The sequence below is a fragment of the Hemicordylus capensis genome, chromosome 5, assembly GCF_027244095.1.
Source record: "Hemicordylus capensis ecotype Gifberg chromosome 5, rHemCap1.1.pri, whole genome shotgun sequence".
Lineage (NCBI taxonomy): Eukaryota > Metazoa > Chordata > Lepidosauria > Squamata > Cordylidae > Hemicordylus > Hemicordylus capensis.
In genome coordinates, this window is record NC_069661.1 from 234,568,010 (window position 1) to 234,593,193 (window position 25,184).

The following is a 25,184-nucleotide window of genomic DNA, read 5'->3' on the forward strand; positions in this document are numbered from 1 at the left end:
GGGACTTCTCTGAGTAATTTTCCTCCTCATATCAGCCAGTATCTTTTTTTAGTTCCCTCTCATTGGTGCATGTCAGTGCAAGCATGGAAAGCTATGGGAATTGATTTCTATTTTAATACATACAGCATATTAAAAATAACCTTGGAATACTGCATTTGAAGTTCTTCCCTGCTTTATGTCCTGTTGTTGTTGTTGTGTTGAAAGTGTGTTTAAAACCAACAACACATGGAAGTTCTCATTAATGTAATGTGGGGATTTGTTCAGATGACAGCTTCCCAGTGCTTATAGCCCATTCCAAGTGGACTTCCTCACCATGCCCTAGGGAGAATGACAGAGCACTGGTACCAATTAAACATGAGTTCAAAGACTAACAAGAACGAGTTGCTGTTGCCCTTGTGAATATCTAGGTCTCCCATTATGCTACTTTTGTCATGCTTGGTACATCTGAGGCCTCAGTTCCCTCAGGGGAAACAAACGGGTTTTAACACTTGCCTCATTCAGCACCACAAATTCATGAGCAATGAATTTCAGATACAAGCTGCATTTAGAAGAAAAATTAATCTTTTCCAGGCCATCACTGTATATAAACCGAGCCCTCAAAAATACCCCACACTTTCACTTTCAAGCAGAAGATCCACTCGAGAAGAGCGGTCACGATGTACATTCTTAAATATTGCGAATATATAATGGCTAAGGCTGGCCTTTATCATTAGGCAGCTCTCACAGGCAGCAAAATCTGAGCATTGTTAAAGAAAAGCAAATGAGTGGTTATATTTATTCTGTGGTGGGAAGAGGAGTTAGTTTTGTCTGCTGAAAACAAAAATATTTGGGTCCAGTACAATGCATTGCCTGAATCATTTGAAGGGATGGTAGTGTTTTATTTTGTTCTGTTTCTGCTTTTAATACTTTAATACTTTTATTCTCCTATAAAATGTATCCCTTCTCTTTAAACCATGTTGAATACGTTGTGATTTTGGCAGTATTTAATTGGTTTAAATCCTTGGCTGACATTCTGTACAGCCCTGTGAGGCTGTGTGACCCTCAGGGACATATTTGTGGCAGCAAAAAAGATCTTTGTGAAGAGAGGAGAGAAGCTAAAATCATATCCTCCTCACTGTTGCTGCTCTGCAAGGCATGCCTTGAGCACAGCTAGTTTATTGGCTCCTTATAACACTTGCTCTGCCTTTGCAGGGCTATGGAGAATGGCAGCAGTGTTCCCTCTTGAGGCATGTGCACATGCGTTTGCTCACAAGTTTTGTTAATGTCCACTCAGTTGATTTCAGATCCCGCTCAGGTTGAATCGAGAAGGCCCCATTCTGAATGCACATGCGTGCACACTGCCTTGATACTGCCACCCAGAACAAAACTCATTCTGCACACAGATGAAAAAAATTAGAGAGAACACTGAATGGCAACTCTTGTACTTAAGATAAAACTCTTCTGCCTCAGTTGCAGTGCAAGGATTACAATACTTAGTTAACTTGGATCTGAGCCTACATGCCATGTCTGCTTTTCTAGTGTATATGATAAAGATGTGAAAGCAGCAGGCAGATTTGTAACATTTGGTAGTTGGTTTGATCACAAGTTCAGTGTTTTGTTTTCTCTGACTGTCCTATCAGCACAGAGATACTTTCCCAAAAGAGTTTGTGTGTGGTGGGCTATGGTGAGAGTTTGCATCTTGTTGGCTACCCAAACCACAAATTTTAATTGTTAAAAGTACATCAAAGCAGCCCTGTGAAGGTGGTTTGAGCTGAAATAACAATTTGCCTAGTGTCTGGGGAGAAGAACCAATCTGCAATAGCAAGCATGTCTCCTTTGCTAGGTAAGGTTTGTCATCTTCTTGCATTTGGATGAGTGACTGAATGTGAGCAGTGTCTGTTGTAAAATATTCCCCTTAGGGGATGAGGCTGTAGCTCAGTGGTAGAACATCTGCTTTGGATGCAGAAGGTCCCAGGTTCAATCCCTGACATCTCCAGGTGGCACTGGGGAAGGTTTGTGCCTGAAAGCTTGGGAAACTGCTGCCAGTTAGATATGACTGAGCTAGATGGACTAATGGTCTGAATGTGTATAAGACAGCTTCCTTTGTTCCTATCTATTGCATTTCGCTAGCCAAGTGAGGGATTTGTATCTATACACATTTATGTCTAAACATCCTACTCTTTCCACTGCAGAGGGCCACTGGAATAGAAGTTGGGCATTTCCCACCTGGGAAATTGGGAAGTAACCTGCCTAGAGAGCAGGAGGCTGTTAGTTTGAATCCCCGCTGGTGTGTTTCCCAGACTACGAGAAACTCCTATATCGGGCAGCAGCAATATAGGAAGGTGCTGAAAGGCATCATCTCATACTGTGAGGAAGATGGCAATGGTAAACCCCTCCTGTATTCTACCAAAGACAACCACAGGGCTCTGTGGTCGCCAGGAGTCAACACTGACTCGATGGCACAACCTTTCCAGCCACAACTACAAATATTTATATACTGCTCTTCAACCAAAGTTCTAAAAGCAGTTTACATAGAAAAATAAATAATACATAAATAAGATGGTCCCCTGTCCCCAAAGTGCTCACAATCTAAAAAGAAACATAAGGCAGATACCAGCAACAGCCACTGGAGGGATGCTGTGCTGGTGATGGACAGGGCCATTTGCTCTCCCCCTGCTAAATATAAGAAAATCACCACTTTAAAAGATGTCTTGCTCAGTTAGCAACTCTATAACATATGTTTGGTTTATATTTTTTCCTAGGCTAACCTCTGCTTTGTGGATATCGATAACCACTTTATCGAGCTACCAGAGGAACTTCCTCAGTTTCCCAACAAGCTAGATTTCATCCAAGAAATCTCTGAAGTTCTCCTTCAGTTTGGAATTCCCCTGGAGGGTACCTTCCATTGTAGCGAGAGTGCCACCAAGCTGAAGAACCTGGTCCTTAATGACTTGGCCAATGACAAGAAGAACGGGAATATCCCTAGCAACACCATCAATATGTATGAGCTGCTTAAAGGCAATGAAACCATCGCCCGCCTCCATGCTTTGGCAAAGAGGACAGGGGTGGCCGTGGATAAAATGAGTATTACCACTTCTCTGGCAGAAAAGGAAAGAGATGTTAAGCTTCAGTACGAAGAAGGCGAGCTGAGGGACTACAAGCTCAACGTGCAGCTTCGGGAGGTCTTTGCCAACCGCTTCACGCAGATGTTTTCCGATTACGAGGCTTTCGTCATTCAAGCGGCACAAGACAGGGAATCGTGGCTGACAAACAGGGAACAGATGCAGAACTTTGACAAAGTAAAAGCAGCCATGTCTTTTCTCTCTCTAAGCTGATTTAATTGGCTTCATTTTACAGGCTAGCAGTTCAGGCCTTGACAAATTTTATTAGGAGTCAGTCAGTGGATGCTTGACAAAATTACCTGACTTAGCGATGGGCATTGTGGAGGGGGAGGGTAAATGGGCTTCTGTTTATCCTTTACATAAGAAACATCCTTAGAACAGAAACGAGGCTGCCTGGGGCAAATAAGATTTTATTAAATATCTCTGCTTCTGTCCCAGTCTAGGCACCACAGTTAAATTTCTAGGCGCTATGGCTCCCTAGTGTCTGGGATTTGTCAAGACCTGCTGTAGCTCAGGCTTTTTATGTATAAGGTCCCAGGTCCCAGATTCGGTCCCTGGTATCTCAGCTCAAAGTAGTAGTAGCAAGTTTGAGAAATCTCTTTTTCCAAAACTTTGGATAGTTGCTGTCAGTAGAGAGAGACCAAGTAATGTGACAGCTTTACATGTGCTGCTATGTTACATCGGTGGTAGGCAAGTTCATGCTTCAGTGGTTGTTGAACTACAAGTCCCATCATCCCCAGCCACAATTTATTGTGGGACTTGTAGTTCAACAACAGCTAGAGCACCAAGGTTGCCTATCCCTATGTTACATGTTGAGATCCCCCACCCACCCCCATCCTGAGAACAAAAAGGTTGCCTAACTTTTGGTATCAAACATTGCTCAGCAAGTGTATACAAGGGTTATTTAGGCCTTGTCAGTAGAAACTCCCTTTAAAGCAAGTCACTTGTATATTCACAAAATACATAATTTAAATAGAACAAGGAAACCTGGTTATGAACCCTGTTCAGCCTGGTGCCACTATATTTGCATGCAGCATCCCTAAGAGTTCCCCACAGGCTTTGCTCCGGCACTAATGCACTCTGAAACCCCACCACATCACGAGTTACAGTTGTGGTATTTGTCTACAGAGACAAACGCTGTTCTTATGGAGAGACTCTTGCTGTGACTGAAACATTGGGGCACCCCAGCATCCCACATCTCAGGGAGGATCACTCCATGAGTGAGTCTCTGCAGAAGAATGCTGTAACCATGGAGAGTGGGGTGGGAATGGGGTTTGAACCTCAGGGCATGCTCTTGGGGTTGCTGTAAGCAAGTGCCGCATTGCCAGAATCCATGATGACGGGACAGGGCTATAATGGCAGGGTGATCCCACCTGCAGTTCTCAGCACATCTGCAGCAGTGAATGATGAAATAATAATAAGCAATATGTTTGCAAATTTTAAATTTAGTTCTTCTTTGTTTTCCACGGAACACTGTTATATTTGTGCTTAAGGAGGGGTGGGGCGGGATACAGAAACTGTTTGACTCAGTGTCCAAAACTGGGGACTGTTACACAAATATGGTATCTCACAGTCTCTGGTGTCTCCTGTTTGGTTAAAATATCTTCAGGATCATATTAATATCTGATTTTTTGCCTCTGTGTCCTCTTTGGTAGCCTGCAGTCTTCTGAAATAATTATATCTTTATAATTATTATTATTATCAGGCTGCTTTCTGAAGTCCTTCTGAGGCGAACCTTCTGCCTCAGGCTCTCTGAATCCTCAAAAAAATTTCTTCACAATATATTTCCACACAAATACACATATAAGTACAATAATAATTAAACTATAGAAATAACTAATTATTAAACACCAACCCCACCTTATATAACAATTGGGTAGAGATCCCTCATACCTGAAATAATTTAATTTTACAGACTTGTCAGTAGCCCTTCTAAGGTAGATTTTCTGCCATCTGAATCATCTGAGAATTCAACCTTTCCCCCCTTGATATGATAACTCAAACCCTCCTTTATGCTTAGTCCAAAGGTTCTTGGGTTTCCAATCTTTATAGGAACGGGGGTTGTATCAGGTGATCGAAATTTGCTTTCTAGAACATACTTTCTGGTGAAGAATATTGATGAAACAATGGTCAGTAAGCTTTTAACAGATTAATCTCAAAGTTAATGTAATGTTTTTTCCTCCTTTTGAAATGTAGATTTGGTATTATGTTGCTCTCGCTGTTAGCTTTTCAGAGAAAATGTTCATAACAATATTGGCAAAAGGCAGAGTTCCTCAATTATTCAAAAAATGTGTTTCTGGTGAATAGGTCAACATTCTGTTTGACTGACATAGCCCTGGCTTTCTGCTCTAAAAGAGATTCCCATCTGTGGTGTTTAGTAATAAAAGTAGCAAATATAGCAGGCACTTCATTTTAAAGAGCTTGGTCCAAAATAGATTGTTCTTTCCTAATTATAGACACCATTGGCTATTAGGCCATGCCTGGGACAGAATTGGTCAACTAATGAAACTGGACATACACACACTGCCTGATATAACTGTTTTATTTCTTTTGGTTTCCCTACTCTAGGCTTCATTCCTTTCTGACCAGCCTGAACCTTACCTTCCATTCCTCTCACACTTCATTGAAACCCAAATGTTTGCAACGTTTATTGACAATAAAATCATGTCCCAGTGGGAAGAAAAGGATCCATTTCTGCGAGTGTTTGACTCCCGGATTGAGAAGATAAGGCTATATAACGTCAGGGTTCCTGCGTTAAGAACATCTATATATCAGAAGTGCAGCACATTAAAAGAAGCAGGTATGGGCAGATTGACAGTGTAAATTGATCTAACAAAGGACTAACAAAATATAATTGTTTCATAGTTCATTGAAAGTTCTGCCTTTTATCAGGGCCAGCCTGACAGTGAGATGAACTGGGGCAGTTGCCTCAGGAAGCAGATCAGTGAAGGGGTACTGCTTCTCCTCTTCCTCCTCCTCCTGTACTCCCTAGATTTAAAAGGAGATAGAGTCCCATGAGTCCCACTGCCTGCTAAGATCATCTGGAGAGGTTCACCTGTGGTTGCCACCAACACATCTTGCGGCTACTCAGGAACGGGCGTTCTCCGTTGGTGCCCCTGGACTACCTGTAGCCAAAAATTGGTGGGACCATAAAATTGTAAAAGTGGTAAAAAATGAAGATGTATAATATTATGGGACTTCCGACTACAAACAGACAAACATCTGCCACACAATACACCAGATATAACTGTAGTCGAGAAGAAAGAAAAACAAGTAGGGGTGTGCATGGTCCGGAGCGGTCCGGACCGGCACCAAAGGGGAGTGTTCCTTTAAGGGTGTGGGGGTAGAACTTACCCCTCCCGCCGCTCTGCCCCCTCCAGCGCCCGTATTTTACCGAGAAATTGGGGCGCTGGAAACCAGCCGCCCCCGCCGCCCCCCCTGCGAGCGGATTAGGGGCAAAAACTACTACCGCCGCCGCCCGCCCTCCCTCCCTCCCAGCCGCCTGCCCGAGTCCTCACCAGATCATGCGGTTTAAAAAAAGAGAGGAGCTTGCAAACAGAGCTCCTCTCCTTACAAAGTCTCAGCCCCAACTGGGGCCTTGGGCGCGCGCGCCGCCGCAAAGGACGCCTGGGAGTTCTGCCGGAGGCCCGGTCTACCTGCCGGCAGGGGACAAGGCCAGGTAGACCGGGCCTCCGGCGGAACTCCCAGGCGTCCTTTGCGGCGGTGCGCGCGCCCAAGGCCCCAGTTGGGGCCAAGACTTTGCAAGGAGAGGAGCTCTGTTCGCGAGCTCTTCTCTTTTTTTAAACAACATGATATGGTGAGGACTCGGGCAGGCGGCTGGGAGGGAGGGCGGGCGGGCGGGCGGCGGTAGTAGTTTTTGCTCCTAATCCGCTCGCAGGGGGGGGGCGGCTGGTTTCCAGCGCCCCAATTTCTCGGTAAAATACGGGCGCTGGAGGGGGCAGAGTGGCGGGTGGGGTAAGTTCTACCCCCCCACACCCTTAAAGGAACACTCCCCTTTGGTGCCGGTCCGGACCACTCCGGACCATGCACACCCCTACTTGTTTTTCTTTCTTCTCGACTACAGTTATATCTGGTGTATTGTGTGGCAATATCTGGTGTATTGTGTGGCAGCTCGCGGGGGGGGGGGGCGGGGGCGGCTGGTTTCCAGCGCCCCAATTTCTCGGTAAAATACGGGCGCTGGAGGGGGCAGAGCGGCGGGAGGGGTAAGTAAGCCCTCCCCGCCCTTAAAGGAGGACCCCCCATCCGGACCGGCCAAGTCCGAACCGGTCTGGAAGTTCGGAGGTCTTTACAATGGCCTCCAGACCGGTTCGGACACACCCCTAAAAACAAGTTAAAATAATCGACATAGCAATACCAGGGGATAGCAGAATAGAAGAAAAAGAAATAGAAAAAATAAGCAAATACAAAGATCTACAAATTAAAACTGAAAGGCTGTGGCAGAAAAAGACCAAAATAATCCCAGTGGTAATTGGCGCCCTGGGTGCAGTTCCAAAAGACCTTGAAGAGCACCTCAACACCATAGGGGCCACAGAAATCACCATCAGCCAATTACAAAAAGCAGCTTTACTGGGAACAGCCTATATTCTGCGACAATATCTATAACAATTGACAATAAAATTCAGCCATCCCAGGTCCTTGGGAAGGACTCGATGTCTGGATAAAACAAACCAGTCAATAACACCTGTCTGACTGTGTAAACAAGAAATAATAATAATAATTAATAATAATGGGGATGTGAGTGTGAGTGCACTATATATTGTGAAGTGTGTTTGTGTGTGTATATCGGTGAGGGGCCCATTTTAAAATCTTGTCTTTGGGCCCACTCCAACCATGCTATGCCCCTGTTGGGAACATTGCATGCAAATATAGCATGCCCAGTTTTGATAACACCTGAATAGGGCTCTGGTCTGGATGCTGTCCCGTAACTGGAACTTAAATCAATAACATCTCCTGTTGAAGTTTGCCCGAATTGGTTCTCATGCTGGAAAAAAGGAATGTTTTGATTCCAAAAATTTTGAATAAAGTTTTGAACAGAAGTTCATAGATGGTAGTTTTTCCTTCTCACAAATGGGAGGTCTCATTGTGTCATATGGCATATTATGCTGACGAATAAAGCTTCCACTCGCTCTCTTGAATGAACTACAATCTCTCTTACATCTGAACTCAGAACTGTGGTCGGTCAAGAAAGCAGCAGCTGAAATAATTGTTTGATCCTGGTTTCAGATGTTAACAAAGCACAGCTCCCCTGAGTTTAGACCCAGCTGGGAACTGTGGTTTATTGAGATAGTGGAAATGGAAACTTTCCAGCAGTGCACTTCCCCTCATGCATGGCAGAGTGGGGAGCAGGTCAGCCTGGGGATCAGCTCTTTTCAGCTCTGATTATCCTAGTAACAACAAACATAGTTGACATAGTTTGTCATTATAGTGATTTAGTTCACTCAGCTCACAAGTGTGTGAAATCCCTTTGGAAGTAATCTGAGCCATTGCTATACTTAAAACACCTTCTTGTTAATATGATAAGGGCCATTAAGTGTATGAACTGTAAAAATATGCATGAAGTGTGCAAGTGGGGGGTGGTAGCTATGCAATTGTTTTTATATAATGCTGTCTCAAAAAATGTTTTTATATTGGCGGCATGTGATCTTCAACATGGCTTCTCAACCATTTCTTTAACCTTTACTGGCACTTTAGAAATGGAACATTTGGATGTTTTTGTTAATTTTTACCCCAAATCATTTCAACTTTCAGATCAGTTCTCGCTCCGAAGACTAGTTTCAATTGATATTGTGGCACCGGAACCCCACCTTCTCAGTCTTGAAAGGCAGCAAGTTGACTGTAGTAGCAAAATTTCCTTTGTTCCCTTAAATCCACAAATGTGACACCCAAGTGTTTGCATGACTAACCTCTCTCACACACATACACACAAGGATGGGATCTTGCATTCCTCCACCTCCATGGCTTTGCTGCAGTTGTGCACAGAGGAATAGAGATCGGATTTGGACATCCAAATGTTTCCATGATCTGTATTTAAGAAGCAGACTCCCTTGCCGCCCCTGTCCCCCTCAACAGTAGCAATTCACTCAAATGTTCTGTTGGTGTGCAATGGCAATTGTTTTTGTTTGTTTATGTAATTTAAGAGCTGCTAATGATAAAAATTTAAAACACATTGCTAAAAAATACCATAAATTGTAGTAACTCATTAGGCTGCCAATGCTGGTACCGAGAACACCATGCCTTCTGTCACTGGGAGTATGCTCCACCCCTTGCGTTAGAAAAGCAATGGCCATTGGTGCTTGAGGAATTCAGAACACTGAATGGACATTGCTCAGGTAGGGAGCAATGGGACATAGGATAGTGATGGGACATTCAAGGCTTGTAGAAAGAGCCTTGCTTCCCACTCTGTAATACTGTCCGTGTTGTGCTGGTGAGTAAACGCAACCAAGTGCTCTATGTGAGGCTTTTTATTTTAAATTTATTTCATGGATTCTGTGTATTGTATTACATACAAACTGAGTGCATGCAAGCCGTAGCATGAAAATTTCCAGAGCTTTGACAGGAACGGAGAGTACTACTGCTTCCTTCTATTGGCAGGATAGAAATGTTTTTAATAAATCCTGTGTTATGTTTTTTTTAATTTGTTTGTTTGTTTGTTTACTCAATTTCTATACGGCCCTTCCAAAAATGGCTCAGGGCGGTTTACACAGAGAAATAATAAATAAATAAGACAGATCCCTGTCCCCAAAGGGCTCACAATCTAAAAGAACACAAGATAGACACCAGCAACAGTCACTGGAGGTACTGTGCTGGGGGTAGATAGGGCCAGTTACTCTCCCCCTGCTCAATAAAGAGAATTACCACGTTAAAAGGTGCCTCTTTGCCAAGTTAGCAGGGGACACAAGCCACAGGGCAAGGCACTCCTCCTCGGCAACCAACAGCAGTATGCACGCGTCCCTGAATAATGTTACCTTGGTGGTCTTCCTGACAAGAAGATTTTGTTCCTTTTGGTTTGTCTTCAGATTTTAGTTAAGTAGCTTTCTGTTGGGGCCATTTGTCTACCTTTCACTTTTGTTTTTGGTGGTCCCCCACCATTACCACCACTAACACACACTTTCCCCTCATGTTGTTATGGCTTAGGTTGTACTTACTGTTTGTCCAGGTGCATCTGGCCCTGTAGGTGTGTTTTGTTTTTTAAAGTGTCCCCTTTATGGGTACCACATGGGACACTAATGAGCCCATCACTTATCTCCAGGTGGACAGGCCCTCAGCCAGGCTCCAAAGGCCAGTAGTAGCTGTGGAAGACGGATTCCTCAGGTTCAGTGACTAAAGTTGTGTTTTTGTGTATGTGTGTGAACTGCCATTTTCAGCTCAGGCCATCGAACAGCGGCTGATGAAGATAGATCACACTGCAATTCATCCACACTTACTTGATATGAAGATAGGTCAAGGCAAATATGAACAAGGCTTCTTTCCCAAGCTTCAGTCAGATGTATTGGCAACTGGGCCTACTAACAACAAGTAAGTGTCTAAACTGTAATAACCCATATGTATTTTAAGTCACTTGTTTTATGCAGTAAGTAGACTGCATTGTCATTGGTGAACTCTGTTCTCTTAGGTGCTGAAAAGCCAATATTAATTAGTCCATAGCTGAATCAACCATCTGAGGAAATTATTTGTAATTTCTCCTTGGGAAGAACCCCGAAATCCAGAGAATTTCCCCTTTGGAGAAATTTTTCTGCATCCTTTCACTCCTCCCCATCTTTTTGGCTGTGGTACTCTAATGCTGCGTCTTCTTAGACTGCCCCTGAAGTCTATCCAGAAGCTTCCATGAATGCAGAATTCAGCAGCCTATGCCCAAACTCTGGAATGCTCTCCCAGTGGCTATTCGCTCCTCGGTCTCCATCACAGTTTTTAGAAAACATGTTAAATCTTGGCTTTTAATTCAGGCTTTTATATGATTGTCTCTACTGCTGCTTCTTTGTATTTTGTACAGTTCTTATACTTGTATTTTAAATATTTTTAGTCAGGTTTGTTTTTATATTTTAGCTTAATATTTTAAATGTGTCATTTTTATAGTCTTGTGTTTAATTTTTATGTGAACCACCTTGGGATTGTTTAACAGGTTTAACAATAAAGTTTAAAGGTTTAACAATTGTTAAAGGTTTAACAATAAAAATTGTTTAAAGGTTTAACAATAAAAATACAGATTTAACAATAAAATAAATAAAATAACAATAAATACAGGTTATGCTGGGGTCATATTGCAGCAGAACTCCATTGTCCTCTAGAACCCTATTATCCTCTGTGGAATGCTGAAAACGTTATATTCATAGCTCAGCTATCAATGTGTTTAACCCAAGGTAGAACATTTTACTGTTTAAGTTCTGATCAGTGTCTCTAGCTTCTCCCTTTCTGATTAAAAAACCCCCCAAAATGGAATACTAATCAAGCCGGAAGGAACGTCTTAATTTGGTTTCTTTGATTTAAACTGCTGGTTAATTTGGAGTACATCAGACATGTACATTCCAAAATCAAAGTAATTAAATAAGCTCTCTAATCTCAACTGATTGTCCTATAATTCTTTGTAATTACTTACATGCAATACATTCTGTTCCTTTGTATCAGAGGTTGCTAGAGCAGCTTGAAGAAGGAACATGAGGTTGTGAAGCAATGCTGCATTTCTTAATGTGCTCTTAGCATCTCTGTAAAACATTTTGAAGGACCCTTTATCCAGGAGACCCTGGATTTTATCTTTAACACTAGGCTTTGTGTACCCTAACTCTTCTGCTGTGGCATTTCATTTTCCTAAGAGAGTGAAGTTCTGCTTCATAAGATGACCCCTTTATACTAGGCTGAGGTCTGGTTCCAGGGACTACAAGCAGATTGATGGTGGAAATAACGTTCTGTTGCTTACTTGGCTTAATTTTGCCCTGATACTGAAAAGCCTAGCATGCCACAAAAGCAAGAAGCCAGAAACGCATTACCACCACAAACAACATGGTGTCAGTTTCTTGGGAGTGTTTTGCTCTGGCTTCAGAGGAACAATATGCTGACATACTGCCTCGAAGGAATATATAATTTTCATATTTTTTTAAAAGCCTGTAAAACTGTGAAAGCTCACCCCTACCAAACCAAACCAGGAACTATTTAATTATCACTTTAAGAATCCTGCTTCTACAGCAGTTCCTTCCCTGGGTAGTTAGGACAAATTATGTTTAACTATAATTACCAGGCTGTCAATATGAAGCCTTTTTAATGTTGTTATTACCATGCACCTGTGGATATGAGAACAGAAAGCCAACAAAGAACATAAACAGTGCAGTAAATTTGTTGTCATATAGTTTAGGTTCTGCTAGGCATCACAGTGTTTGATGTACTTACATATGCATATAGGTGTTTATGCCCTACTTCCTGTGGCTTAAAAAAACCCTCATATAAATACATACAGAGTTTTACTCACAGTCAATAATACTGGCTTTTGCTTCTGTAAATGGTTTTTTAAAAAAGAAAAAACCTCTGTGGCCTGCCTTGGGCTGACGTACTGACTAACAAAGCGCTTGTGGAAGGACATTGCTGTTGTGTTAGTTACTTGTGCTAAATCTGGAGAGGTGTTCCAGACTTCTGTAGGGCTACCGCAGGTATGCTTGTGCTTCCGCATCTGTGGTATGCCTCATCTGTTTTAAAGGGAACTTTTGCCCAATAGAGCAATTGCTCAAATCCCCATTCTTTAATAGGCTGCTCAGGGAGATGTTTGGTGATGTGAAGGGAAGTTGAAATCTGAGCCAGACAAGGGGTTATTTTCTGGTTCAGATTTTAATTTGAGTGGGAGACAAATTTAAGTGTATTAAAACATTGTCTCTTGTTTGGAGAGGACCTTTATGAACCCCCCAAAGTTCTCCTCTGAGCTCAAGCTTGGAAAAGTTCCCCGTCATCCCCCATTTTTCTCCCTTGGGTGACAAAATGAATTGGGCTGTTGGTCCTGGTGGATTGTATCCCAAACACTGACTCATAGAAAAGAAGGTGTAGAGAAATGGAGGAAATCCCTTCACATCACCAAACATCTCCCTGAGCAGCCTATTAAAGAATGGGGATTTGAGCAATTGCTCTATTCTGTAGTCTTTAATTTTCTACCAGCTTTTACATTTCTTTGTCCGCAGTATGGCACCAATCTTTAATGGTTATTAAATCCAATATAAGGTATTGTCTCATTGGTTCCTTTTTCAATGAAGCGTAAGGAAATTAAAACCATTAAAAATGTTGTTGTTTGAAAATAGCACAGTGGACATAGTTACAACTTTCTCTCTCCTCTTCCTTTTTATTGAATATTCTCAGCCGATGGATTAGTCGAAGCGCCACGGCACAGCGCAGGAAAGATCGCCTCCGACAACATTCAGAGCATATTGGTCTGGACAATGACTTAAGAGAGGTAAGTGCTCTTGTTATCAATGGGGCATCATGATGTGCCACATTCAGAAATGTTAGTGGAATCATAGGTGTTTAGATGCTTTAATGTTTTCTCTTGAATTGTTTAATGCTTCTCAACAAAGCAGAGTACAAAATGTATATACGTGCATTATTTCATAAATGTAGAGGGTAAAAAATATACAGAAGCTTGCCATGAATGGGTATGATTACTACTGCAATTGAAAGCTTCTGAATACCGAAGTTGTTACAAGCTACAGTGAAAAGGCATAGGAAGAGGAAGATGGGGAAATGTAAACCTCACATAGTAAGGTCCTTAAGCAAGCGCAGAGGGCATTTACTTTGTCACTCAGCTCAGCCAGCTGCACCTCTTCTTCCCCTCCCCCCAGAATAAAACACTTTTTGTCTCCATCATCCCACCTTCCCTTAGGAAAGTAGAGAGAGAGATTTTCTTTATTACAGCCTGAGGCCAGCAAAAGGGAGAGTAGTGCTATGTGTGAAAAGGTTCACCATCTAACCCAGAGGGTTCGAGACTTGATGAAGATAGGAAGACGCTTCTGCTTCCCAAGTGGACCAATACAAAGAAATGGGGCAGGACACTACAGAGATTGGGGGGAATAGAATGGCCCCGACACTTCAGCAAATGGAGACTGTCCTCCATATGGCAGCTTTCACATTAACAATGGAAGTGATAATTGCCTGCCGTCCCTAGCTCTGTACAGCCAACCTTCCCCTGCCGCCTCCTCACTGTCCTTCCTTTCCTATTGCTGGCTATAGCAGGCTGAGCTTCATATGCACATGGACCTCTTCTCCCTTCCATAACTGTCAGTGGGGAAATCATACTTGGGTGTGCAGGGCTGTAGGATTGTGAGAATCTCTCCTATTGGCTCAGTTGTGCATGAGGAGCTTGCAATAGGCACCTCCAGTTGTGGTACACAGGAGCTTTTTTTATGTTCAAAGGATGGTTCCCTGTTCACACGGAGCTCTGCGTCTGTATGTTTGTTGGGATGAAACTATGTTATGGGTTTCCTGGGGTTGCCATCCCTGTGTCTAGTTCACACCCTTAATGTGAATACTATTGCATGTGTGTTTCCCACTTCCATTTGACACGGTTAGATGCTGCTGCTGGGGGAAACTCACAGCCTGATGACATCACCACATTGGGCAAGTCTTCCTCCACATTGTGGGGGAGAGGGGGAAGCCTCATGTTTCCTGTATTAATTGGCCCGCCCTCAGGGCCCCAGATCAGTTTTTGTCTGTCTGTAGTTACTTGACTTAGAAGTACAGGAAAACCTCGTTCTTTGTGGAACTGCTGTTCACAGGGTGTCTTATTAACACCCATTTTCAGGATCCACAGATACGAAAGGGTTAAAACCCACATATCTGTGGTTCCTAGAGGGCTGGACGTGACCGTGGAGGTCACTTCTGCCCGCCATTTTGTCTTTAGGAACCTTTCTTTTTTAAAAAATGGAGTTTTCCCCATAATCTTTTTAGGTTTTGGGGGGCATTTCAGGGCACTCCTGGGCACATACAGACCCTGAGGAGCACACCACAGTAAGTTATTTCATGGGTTTTGCCATTTTTTCGCATTTTCCCTCCGCTTTGGAATCTAACCCCCTTTCCCCATAGCCATAATGCCTTGTTACTCACAGTTCCATTACTCAAGGTAGTAGGCGAGGAACAGAACCCCCATGAGTAACGAGGTTCTCCTGTACTCTTTCCCCCTAGAGATTACACATTTTGACAAAGTAAGCAAGCTCTGTTTTGCTTCAGCCAGCCATACTTTGTGTCATACTGTTTTGTCTTTTCAAAGGAAAAGTGTTAGCTTTATAGATGTGCCTGAAGCTTGGAGATTCCTGCATGTCGTGTTAAAACCTCATCTTGTCGTTAGCTCTTCCTGTGGTTGCCTCATCCTTCTCTTCCTAAAACAAATCAGTCTTGTTTGTCACCAATGATTAAAAGTAATGGTGTTGCTTTATTTTTCCTTTGCCAAAGTAAAATATTCTTAAGTTGTCTTCCCTCTGTGGCATTGCTGAGCTCAGCATCCATTGCAGCCTGCAATTTAGAGGAGGAAAGACATGGCATTTTTATGTGAAACTGCAAAGTGATATTTATGAGCATTTATTGCTACTAGTATGACAGCTCAAAGCACTGCCTTCCAATATTTGAACTTTTTGGTGCTTTTTTTTTGTTTTGTTTTGTTTTGTTTACTGTTTCAATGCTGTATTTACCCTTCTTTCTTTCTATTTTTGCTTTGACTTCTATGCATGCCTACGTATTTCTCCTCCTTTTCTCCACCTGCTGTTTCTGCCATTGGTTATGTCTGGCTCCTCTTAGCCACCAGAGGAGTTCTTGATCCGTCAGAATTCAATGGCATTCTGGGAGTGGGATCAGGGCCCACCCCTTCCTGCACGACCACCTAAAAAATCATTCTCTGAATGTTGCCTGGTATGTCATCTTTAATTTTGCTGAGAGCTGCTTCCTTCATCACGCTAATCACTGCTTTGGGGTAGAAGTGTATGCTCACTGCTGTAGTAGTTTAAAGTGTGGTCAGCATCAGGCAAATGATTCTGCCAGCACTGCAGATCCACACCATGTATCAGTTATATACAGTTGAGGGGCACTCAAATGTATGTGTTCAAATTCAGTGTTTGATCTTCTGGATTGCTGTCTGGCCAGCAAAAAATAAAGCTGCCTCGCTGTTAAGACAGGAGCTTTTAATCCTGGCAGAGTTAGCTCCTTCTTTGGCTTCGAATCACATTTCCTTATCAATGTCTGCCTGGAAACATTGGAATGTGACTGATACTTCAAGGGAGGAATGGCTGTGCTCTTGCAGGCTGGGAGAACTGGAAGGCTTTGCCCACTGTGTGCTTTATTGTTCCTTCATATAAAGCCTATTGGGTGTATATCTGACCAAAAAGGAGCAAAAAGGGAGGTGAAATTCATTTTCATCCCACTCTTATCTGACTAGAACCACACTTTGAATGATTACCACCCATCCTTTTTTTTTTTTTTTTTTTTTTTGCATCCATTTTTCTCCCTGGCTTTATTTTATTGATTTATTTCTCATATTTATGTACTGTCTAATATATCTGTCTCTAGACTTGTTGCAGCTTTATGTCCTTTGCTGTTTTTTTGAGCAGTTGCTGTTTGGTTCTTAGACAATTATTTTGGAAAAGATCTACCAATTGTTTCAGCACCATTAGCTTAGTATGGTGGGTTATCCTGGTCTGTCCCCCAGCAGGAGAGGAGAACATCTTGCATTATTGGTTGATGACCCAGCCTCTGGCCATGGAAATGGAGTCTGGTAAGCCCTAAAAATAAAGGGAGCAGGATGGCTGGACACTGATCTTCAGGAAAGAGAACAAGTGCACTTGGGCAATCCTGTGTCCTCTCACTGTCCTGCAGTGGGCTAGTCTTTGACTCAAAGAAGGGCATCCTTGTGTGTCCGTATTTGCACCCACCTGCCACTTTTAAAAATTCTGCACATTGCCAACCATGGACACTTGCACAGGTGGTTAAATGGAAAGGATCTCCACTCCCCACTCCCCTTGGACTGCAGCTAAATTCTTTTAAAGGCATTCAGAGATAAAGTTTAGTCAGGACCCCTAATCCTGGAATATGCTGCCCATAGAGACTGCTTCATGCCATTCCATGGTACAGTCAGCTCCAATTATGTGTGCAGTTGTGCGGGGCGGGGGGGGTGGAAGGAGCACAAGAATAGTGCATGATTATTCAAGATGAAAAGAATGACCTTCTATGTAGGGTCCACACTAGACAAAATGTGTCAGGCATGCCTTGTGTGAAATCCTGGGCCTTTGTTAAATATCGATTCCAACCTTTAAACTTCAGGTGTCCCAGAGTTTCATTTGGGTTCCTTGAGCAGCAGTTCAATCCTCTTTAGGGCTGTGTCCACATGACAACTTTCAACATGCTCATTTCTGGCTGCCGTACATAATGAAGAGTGTGGAATGTACCTTATAAAGGACAGGTTCCCCTTGGCAAGGTTGGCCCTAGTATTAGCCAGAGTGAAGTGGCCCACTCCTAAGGCATTTGGGGTGTCATTGAAGAGTAGTCAAGTATACATTTGTGACATTTTGTAATACTAGTAGGCTGGATGTTCTGCCTTGAGTAGCAAAATCTCATATACAGTATATAGTGTCTGTCAATGGGATACCCTATATAGCCACTGAGAACTAAGAAAATGCAGGCTGGGCAATTAACAATATTGTATTTACCAGATAGAAGACTACTCTGAATCATAAGATGACCCTCTTTAAAAATACAGGTTAAATTCAGATTATATTGAACCAAAAGGAAAAGAAATCTGATTTTAAGATGACCCACTATTTCTAAATCAAAGAACTTGGAGTGGGGGAACCTAGTCTTGGATTCAGATCAATACAGTCGTTCTTGATAGCACATGTGGTTCGGCAGCTGACCCTTTGCTCTCCGAAGTGCTGCCCTGCCTGTTCGCCTGCAAGGCCAGCATATACAGAAATGCCATTACAAGCTAACAGCACCGCTTCCCAGACAGTTTCTTGTAGCAGTTTTTCCTTGTACCAGAAAAAACTGCAACAGCACGCTCGCCCTCTCACTTTAGACTTGAGACTAACCACCTTGGTGTGCACATACCTTAAGTTTGAGCAGTGTGAGTTTCTGTTGCTTGCATAAGACTAAGGAGGGCAGAAGTATATGACCTGGTTTTCTTATATTCACTCTATTTTTCTTTTCTTTTCCTTTCCTTTCCTTTTCTTTTCATTTAACTAGAAATACATGCAAGAAGCAAGGACCTTGGGGAAAAATTTGAGGCAGCCCAAACTCTCAGATCTCTCTCCAGCTGTAATTGCTCAGACAAACTGGAAATTTGTAGAAGGTTTACTCAAAGAATGTCGGATGAAGGTAAATGGTGTGTTTTGTTCAGTTTAAATAAACTGTAGTTTGCTGCTAGTCCTGAAAAAGCACGTGCTATACTGTGTTGGGTGATGTTGTTCCCTGCCCTCTTGAGCCCCTCATTCAGCCCCTCACCTAACTGTTATGAATGTCTGCAGTGCCTAAAGATACATTATGATTTCCTGCTAAAGTAATTTGCCATGCATTAGTAGTTATGGTGACTTATGAACAGGAGAGGAAATGGCTTGCCTTCTGAAGGCCAGTGCTGCTTCGCCCCCACACCACTGACCTACTTTTCTGACCAGCTCACTGGTTCTACATATGGAGAGAGGATCAACTCCACTCTGTTCTTTGCTTAGCATAACAGATCATCCAGTCTCAATAATAACTGCTGTTTACCAACTGTACATGAAAGCAAAGCATCCTAGGTGTCTTCTTGCCTAGCTGCTACTTTTAGATCCCCTAATTTGTTGGTTAGTGGTACCTCTAGATCCTTTGCTTGCAGACCAAACGTATGCTGGTAGAGAAGATGGGCCATGAAGCAGTGGAGCTGGGACATGGAGAGGCCAATATAACGGGTCTGGAAGAGAATACGTTGATCGCTAGTCTTTGTGACTTGCTGGAAAGAATTTGGAGCCATGGACTCCTGGTCAAACAGGTTGGTGACCTCAAAACCCAAAGGGCCTCAACTTTTGAACTATCACATCACTTCATTTGTTTATTTAAAACTGCCCCTTCTTTCAAGTTAGGTTGTACCTCATCTTGGAGAGCTTCTGTGAAAATGCAAACCTATGACGCTGCCTTTATCCCACTCAGATTATTGGTCCATCTTTGCCCAGAATGATCTACTCTGACTGGCATAGTTTACTAGGACTCGAGCAGCCTTTCCCAGCCCTGCCACTTCAGCTCCTTGGGACTGGAAATGCTAGGGATTGAACTTGGGACCTAATGCAGGCAAAATCATGAGCTCTGCCACTGAATGAAGGCTCCTCCCATTTTGCCTAAGATTTTAGGGCATATTCCAGTTTCGTTACTCTAGAACAGGGCTGCTCATCTTCAGCCCTCCTGCAGATATTGGACTACAACTCCCATCATCTGCAAATATTGGACTACAACTCCCATCATCTCTTGGCTGCTGTGGATGATGGAGATTGTAATCCAAAAACAGCTGGAGAGCTGAAGTTGTGCTGCCCTGCTCTAGAATAACTACCATTTTCTAGTTCTGCATATGCTAAAGACATCTGGTAGAGTTTCCGTTCCCCATATGTACATCACACTAATGGGTGATGTTTTTAGCACCATTCATTTATCCTGATCGTAGGTACAAAGGGGAGTGACTAATTCATGTTACATAATATACAGAGTTTTATAGAGGCTAACAGCTGCACCTTTTACATATATATAAGTGCTTCCTGGGCAACCCGTTCATAAATGCCCTAATTCAGAAGGTGCTTCTAGAAAGGGTGGAAGAATTTCCCTGAAAAGGCAGTCACTGTGTCTGTTCTCCAGTTTATATTCTGTCCGTTTGTACGAAGGGATTGATCCCCAGCCCAGTGGCGCATTTAGTGGAGCAGGCCACCACCTCCCCGGTGGGTGCAGGCAGGCTTCCTCGGCCTGCGTGTGTGCACAGTAGGATTATGAAGTATCACATCCCGTGATGTCATGGGATGTGACAGTCCATACTCCTAACTGCGCATGCGTGCAGGCCAAGGAGGCCTGCTTGTGCCCGCCAGCTGGGGGTGGGTGGCCTGCTCCACTCTGCTCACCCCCCTCCCCGCTCTGGCAGTTCAAGAGGGGAAAATGGCGGCGAGGGGAAAATAGCGGGGGCCAGGCAGCAGTTCCAGGCACCAAAAACACTTAGGTGCACCCCTGCTCCAGTCCATTGGTTGACAGACCTTACAGCTGTCCCCCATGTTGCTGGGGTATTAGACTGCCACTATGGTCTAATCCAAGGTGTCTCATTTCATGGGTCAAGTGAAAATTCCTTCAAAACTGTTTGAAGACAAGTGAGCCAAATTGGGTGGCTGAACACTGGTGGAAGAGGTTGTGATTCCGTGTTTGAATGGGGAAGAGTTGTTGCAGAAATCTATGACCTTTTAATGTGGTGTTTTCCTACCCTCGGCGCACTTCTGTGTTAAGAAAAAAAGTAGGTGTGTGTGTGTGTGTGTGTATACATGTATGTACATGGGTTAAGGAACTGAGCAATCATTGGCCATAAGAAAATTCATTGTTGCTTGTAACAAATTCATATGATTGTGGCTTCTACTGAATCAGACCTTTGGTCCATCTAGCCCATTATTGTCTAATCTGACTGGCAGTGCCTCTCCAAGGTCTCAGGCAGAGATCTTTCCCAGTACCTGCTACCTGAGATTCTTCTTAACTGAAGATGCTGAGGATTGAACCTAGAATCCTTTGCATGCTATGCAGATGTCCTACCTCTGAACTATGTTCCCCCACAATAAGCGTGGGTTCTATGCTTCCCCCCCCCACATGGGAAGCGGCCTTATACTGAGTCAGATCATTGGTCCATCTAACTCAATATTGTCTACACAGACTGGCAGTGGCTTCTCCAAGTTTGCAGACAGGAGTCTCTCTCAGCCCTGTCTTGGAGATACCAGGGAGGGAACTTGGAACCTTCTGCAGGCAAGCATGAAGATGCTCTTCCCAAAGCAGCCTCATCCCCTAAGGGGAATATCTTACAGTATTCACTTGTACTCTCCCATTCAAATGCAACCAGCAGGATGGACCCTGCTTAACAAAGGGGGCAATTCCTGCTTGCTACCACAGGACCAGCTCTCCTCAGAATTTGTGAAGCAGCCCTTAGCTGAATCTGGGATCCATTGCCAGGGAGCTCTTATACCTTCTGACTTCATAATAAAGTAGGATGTGCTTTCAGTGACCAAGTGCACTGGGTTCAAGGATTTCCAGGCAAGCAAAATATTCTTGTTTAGCCAAATGGCATGACAATATATGATTTGATCCCTGGAGTCCAGATGTGCAGGGTTCTTCCAGCCCATTGTAGACATGTGTGGTTGAAAGGTACAAAAGAGAATGCAGCCTACATAGTTCCTTCCCCCCGCCCCCATGGGGATGCATGCATGGGGATGTGCAAAGAACCAGTGTGGTGTGTTGGTAAAATGTTGGGCTTTGATATGAGAATCATTGGTTCGAATTGTTGCCAGAACCTAAGGGGTATACTCGCGGGTCAAATGGGCCATAACCCAAAATTTGGCTTAAAATAAGCCAAATCTGGCAACAGTAGAGTTTGCTGGTGGAGACTTGGACAAGCCACTTTCTTTTAGGCTGGCTGTGAGAGCCAGCCTGGTGTAGTGGTTAGAGTGCTGGACTAGGACCGGGGAGACCCGAGTTCAAATCCCCATTCAACCATGAGACTTGCTGGGTGACTCTGGGCCAGTCACTTCTCTCTCAGCCTAACCTACTTCACAGGGTTGTTCTGAAGATAAATTTAAGTATGTAGTACACCACTCTGGGCTCCTTGGAGGAAGAGCGTGATATAAAATGTAATAAATAAATAAAATAAACATGGAAATGCTGTATGTAGGCTTCTTTGGGTGGGAGGAAAAATGGATTATAAATGTGATTAGTAATAATGTCCCCTGTTACTCTTCTACCCTTGATTGTGCAGTGGGGAGATTGTGCTGTCTGGATTCTGATTATGGGGTTCAGGGATCTGCCCCTGCTTATCTTTTTAATCTCTTGCCATGTGTTATACTTAAGTTTTGGCTCCTTTCTGTCTCTGTATAGGGAAAATCTGCTTTGTGGTCCCATTTAATTCAGTACCAGGAAAGAGAAGAGAAGCAGGAGCATCTTGCAGAATCACCAGGTGAGCACAGCACATTTTGGTCAAATAATCATGTGCAGCAAGTGATTTAGCAGAGGTTTTAGCAGTAGCTTTTTCTTGGAACTTAATCGATGGGTCAAAAACTGCCGCCTCCAAATATGTAATATTTATTGCTGAGTGTAATATTTGCTGCTAGTTGCAAGTACCTTTTTTGTGTGTTTTCGTGATCTTCTATAGCCACAGCAAACTGGCTGAGAGTGTTAATTTGGAAGGAGGAGATCCTTAAGATCTGCTCCTCACAGACCATTTAGGACCTAAAAGGTTAAGGTGAGTACTGTGAATGGGGCTCGGAAGCAAACTGACAACCTGTGTAGTTGCAACTGTCTTAGGGTGATATGATCAGAACACTGTCCCCCAGCCACCAATCTGGCTGCTGCATTCTGGACAAACTGAAGCTTCTGAACACTAAGCAGTTCCACGCTGAGCACAATGCAGTAATCTAAGCTACTATTTATTTATTTAACGTATTTTTATACCGCCCCAAATACCGGCCAGTCACTTCTCTCTCAGCCTAATCTATCTTCACAGGGTTGTTGTGAGGAGAAACTTAAGTACGTAGTGCAGTGCTCTGGGGTCCTTGGAGGAAGAGCGGGATATAAATGTAAAAAAACCAAACAAGCAAAACCCTCATGTCTGGGCGGCTTACAACAAAACAAACAAACAGAAAAAGTTAAAACATGAGTTAAAATAAATGACAACAAAAATTAAAACATTAGTTAAAACAAAATAAATGATACAGTAAAATTTAAAACATTACAACAACTTAAATTTTAAAACAATGTTAAAACTATTAAAACAATATTTAATTAAAAGCCTGAGTGAATAGATGCATCTTTAAAAGCTTTTAAAAAGTTGTCAGAGATGAGGAGGCTCTTATTTCAGCAGGGTGCATGTTCCAAAGCTTTGGGGCAGCAGCGGAGAAGGCCCATCCCCGAGTAGCCACCAGACAAGCCGGTGGCAACTGCAGACGGACCTCTCCAGACGATCTCAATGGGCGGTGGGGTTCATAGACTATCTTTCTTACTAGAGCATCAGTGACTGAAGCCAGGTCCGATTTATTCAGGAATGGACCCAACTGGCACACCAGTCAAAGCTGGCATGGTCCCTGCCCTGAACAGTGACTGTGTCTGGCTCTGAGGAGGCAGGACCAGCACTAGGCCCAGCCCTGGTCTCCAGCCCTAGACCAATGTCTGAAAGAATCCCAAAATTGGAGCCCCCCACCCCCGCACCTTCAGAGCCTAAGGTGCATGAAACTGACCCCTCAGAGCTTGAGCAGTCTTAGGGCTGGTCCCTCCCACACTGCTGCCAGCTTTTATTTATCTATAACATCTGGGGACCCAAGTTTGAGAAGCCCTGCCCTAAGGAATCTATAAATCTGGAAAAGTTGTTAAGATCTGGAGTCGTTGGCTAAATTAACCTGTAGCTTCTATGCTTTTGTGTCTGATAGTGTGTTTTTAGTAACTTACGTGTGTGTGTGTGTGTGCAGGTGCGTGCACTTGTGTATGTGTTAATAGACAGAAATGTGAATATTGGCTTTTCATGTAACTTCTGTCTTCATAATAAAAAAAAAATACTTGCGTGTAAGGAGCACTTAGCATGTAGACTTTTGCATGCTGGTGTGTTGCTGAAATTTAATCCATTTTAATGTTGTCCTGGATTTTGTGAATTCACATTTAAATTCCTGTCGTGTAAAAGATCCTCACGAAACACTCTTACAATTGCAAAGACGGCAGCTTTGATGATTCCTTCTAAATCTCCTGGGTATAGCTCTGGATTAACTAAAGGGGAAAGTAACCAGTAAGCTACCAGAATGTTGAAGCAACAAACAAAAAATAAAATTCTTTGCATGACATCCTTCTGGTCCTGATGGAGTTTTCAAAGAGGCTTAGGATTAATTTCTGCGGCTTTCTATAGATAATGTATCGCTAACAAATTAATGCATTTTACTTTTCTACAGTTGCTATTGGTTCAGAAAGAAGAAAGTCTGATACACTGCTTATGTTGCCAACTCTGAGAGTCTCACTTATCAGTGATATGAGGTATGAGATTTAGTTCATAAAACGTTGTTTTAAATTTTGGATATTGCAGCCTAAACATTAATGCTAATGCAAAAATGTGGCTTTGTGATAATCACATATGTATTGTCCTGGCTTTATGCAAGATTTGTGAACATAGAAGTAATTCTGTTGAGGAAGAGTGGAGCAGACTAGGAGTGTGCACGGACCGGTCCAGGGCCATGAAAAAGGCCTCCGGACCGGTCCGGAGTTCGGCCAGTCCAGCGGTTTGGCCAGGGGGGGAGTGTGGCTTTAAGGGCGGGGGGTAGTACTCCCCCCCCCACCGCCGCTCTTCCCCCTCCGGCGCTGGACTTTTCTAAAACGTTTTTGGGGCGGCAGAATTCCTCCCTGCCGCCCCTGCCCCTGTCGTTGTCTTCCAAGTTTACAAGCAGTAAAAGCTGGTGCCACGCATGTGCCCGTCGCGGTGCGCGCACCCTCGTCACTGCCGGCTGCACGTGAGGCACATACGTCACAATGATGTATGCGGCGTGCACTGCAACGGGCACATGTGTGGCGCCAGCTTTTACTGCTTGTAAACTTGGAAGACAACGACGGGGGCAGGGGCGGCAGGGAGGAACTCTGCCGCCCCAAAAACATTATAGAAAAGTCCAGCGCCGGAGGGAGAAGAGCGGCGGCGGGGGGTTAAGTACTACCCCCCCTGCCCTTAAAGCCATACTCCCCCCAGTGCCAGACCATGCCTCCGTGGTTCCATGCATATCCCTAGAGCAGACAGGGAATTCTACCTCCACAGGCTCGGATATGGGGTAAGATGTGATGGGTTTAATCTCCCACACCAGCACTGGTCACTGAACTAGTCAATTATCTGAAAAATAA

General features: G+C 43.6%; 1 protein-coding gene and 1 non-coding gene across 8 annotated transcripts in view; both read left to right on the top strand.

The window, feature by feature from the left end:
- Positions 1-25,184, top strand: part of DENND5B (DENN domain containing 5B) — a 149,941-nt gene that overhangs the window by 93,035 nt on the left and 31,722 nt on the right. For 2 of the 7 annotated variants that reach the window (XM_053253502.1, XM_053253497.1), the window contains 10 exons: positions 2,742-3,278; positions 5,670-5,901; positions 8,871-8,957; positions 10,487-10,637; positions 13,452-13,545; positions 15,879-15,989; positions 18,312-18,443; positions 18,940-19,092; positions 22,200-22,278; positions 24,254-24,335. In XM_053253502.1, coding sequence (XP_053109477.1) covers positions 2,742-3,278; positions 5,670-5,901; positions 8,871-8,957; positions 10,487-10,637; positions 13,452-13,545; positions 15,879-15,989; positions 18,312-18,443; positions 18,940-19,092; positions 22,200-22,278; positions 24,254-24,335 — 1,658 coding nt within the window. The remainder of the gene's footprint in view (positions 1-2,741; positions 3,279-5,669; positions 5,902-8,870; positions 8,958-10,486; positions 10,638-13,451; positions 13,546-15,878; positions 15,990-18,311; positions 18,444-18,939; positions 19,093-22,199; positions 22,279-24,253; positions 24,336-25,184) is intronic. The other 5 variants (XM_053253504.1, XM_053253499.1, XM_053253501.1 and 2 more) reach the window with 3 other exon arrangements.
- TRNAP-UGG (transfer RNA proline (anticodon UGG)) lies at positions 1,898-1,975 on the top strand. The gene has a single exon. It is a non-coding gene; the product is annotated as a tRNA-Pro (tRNA).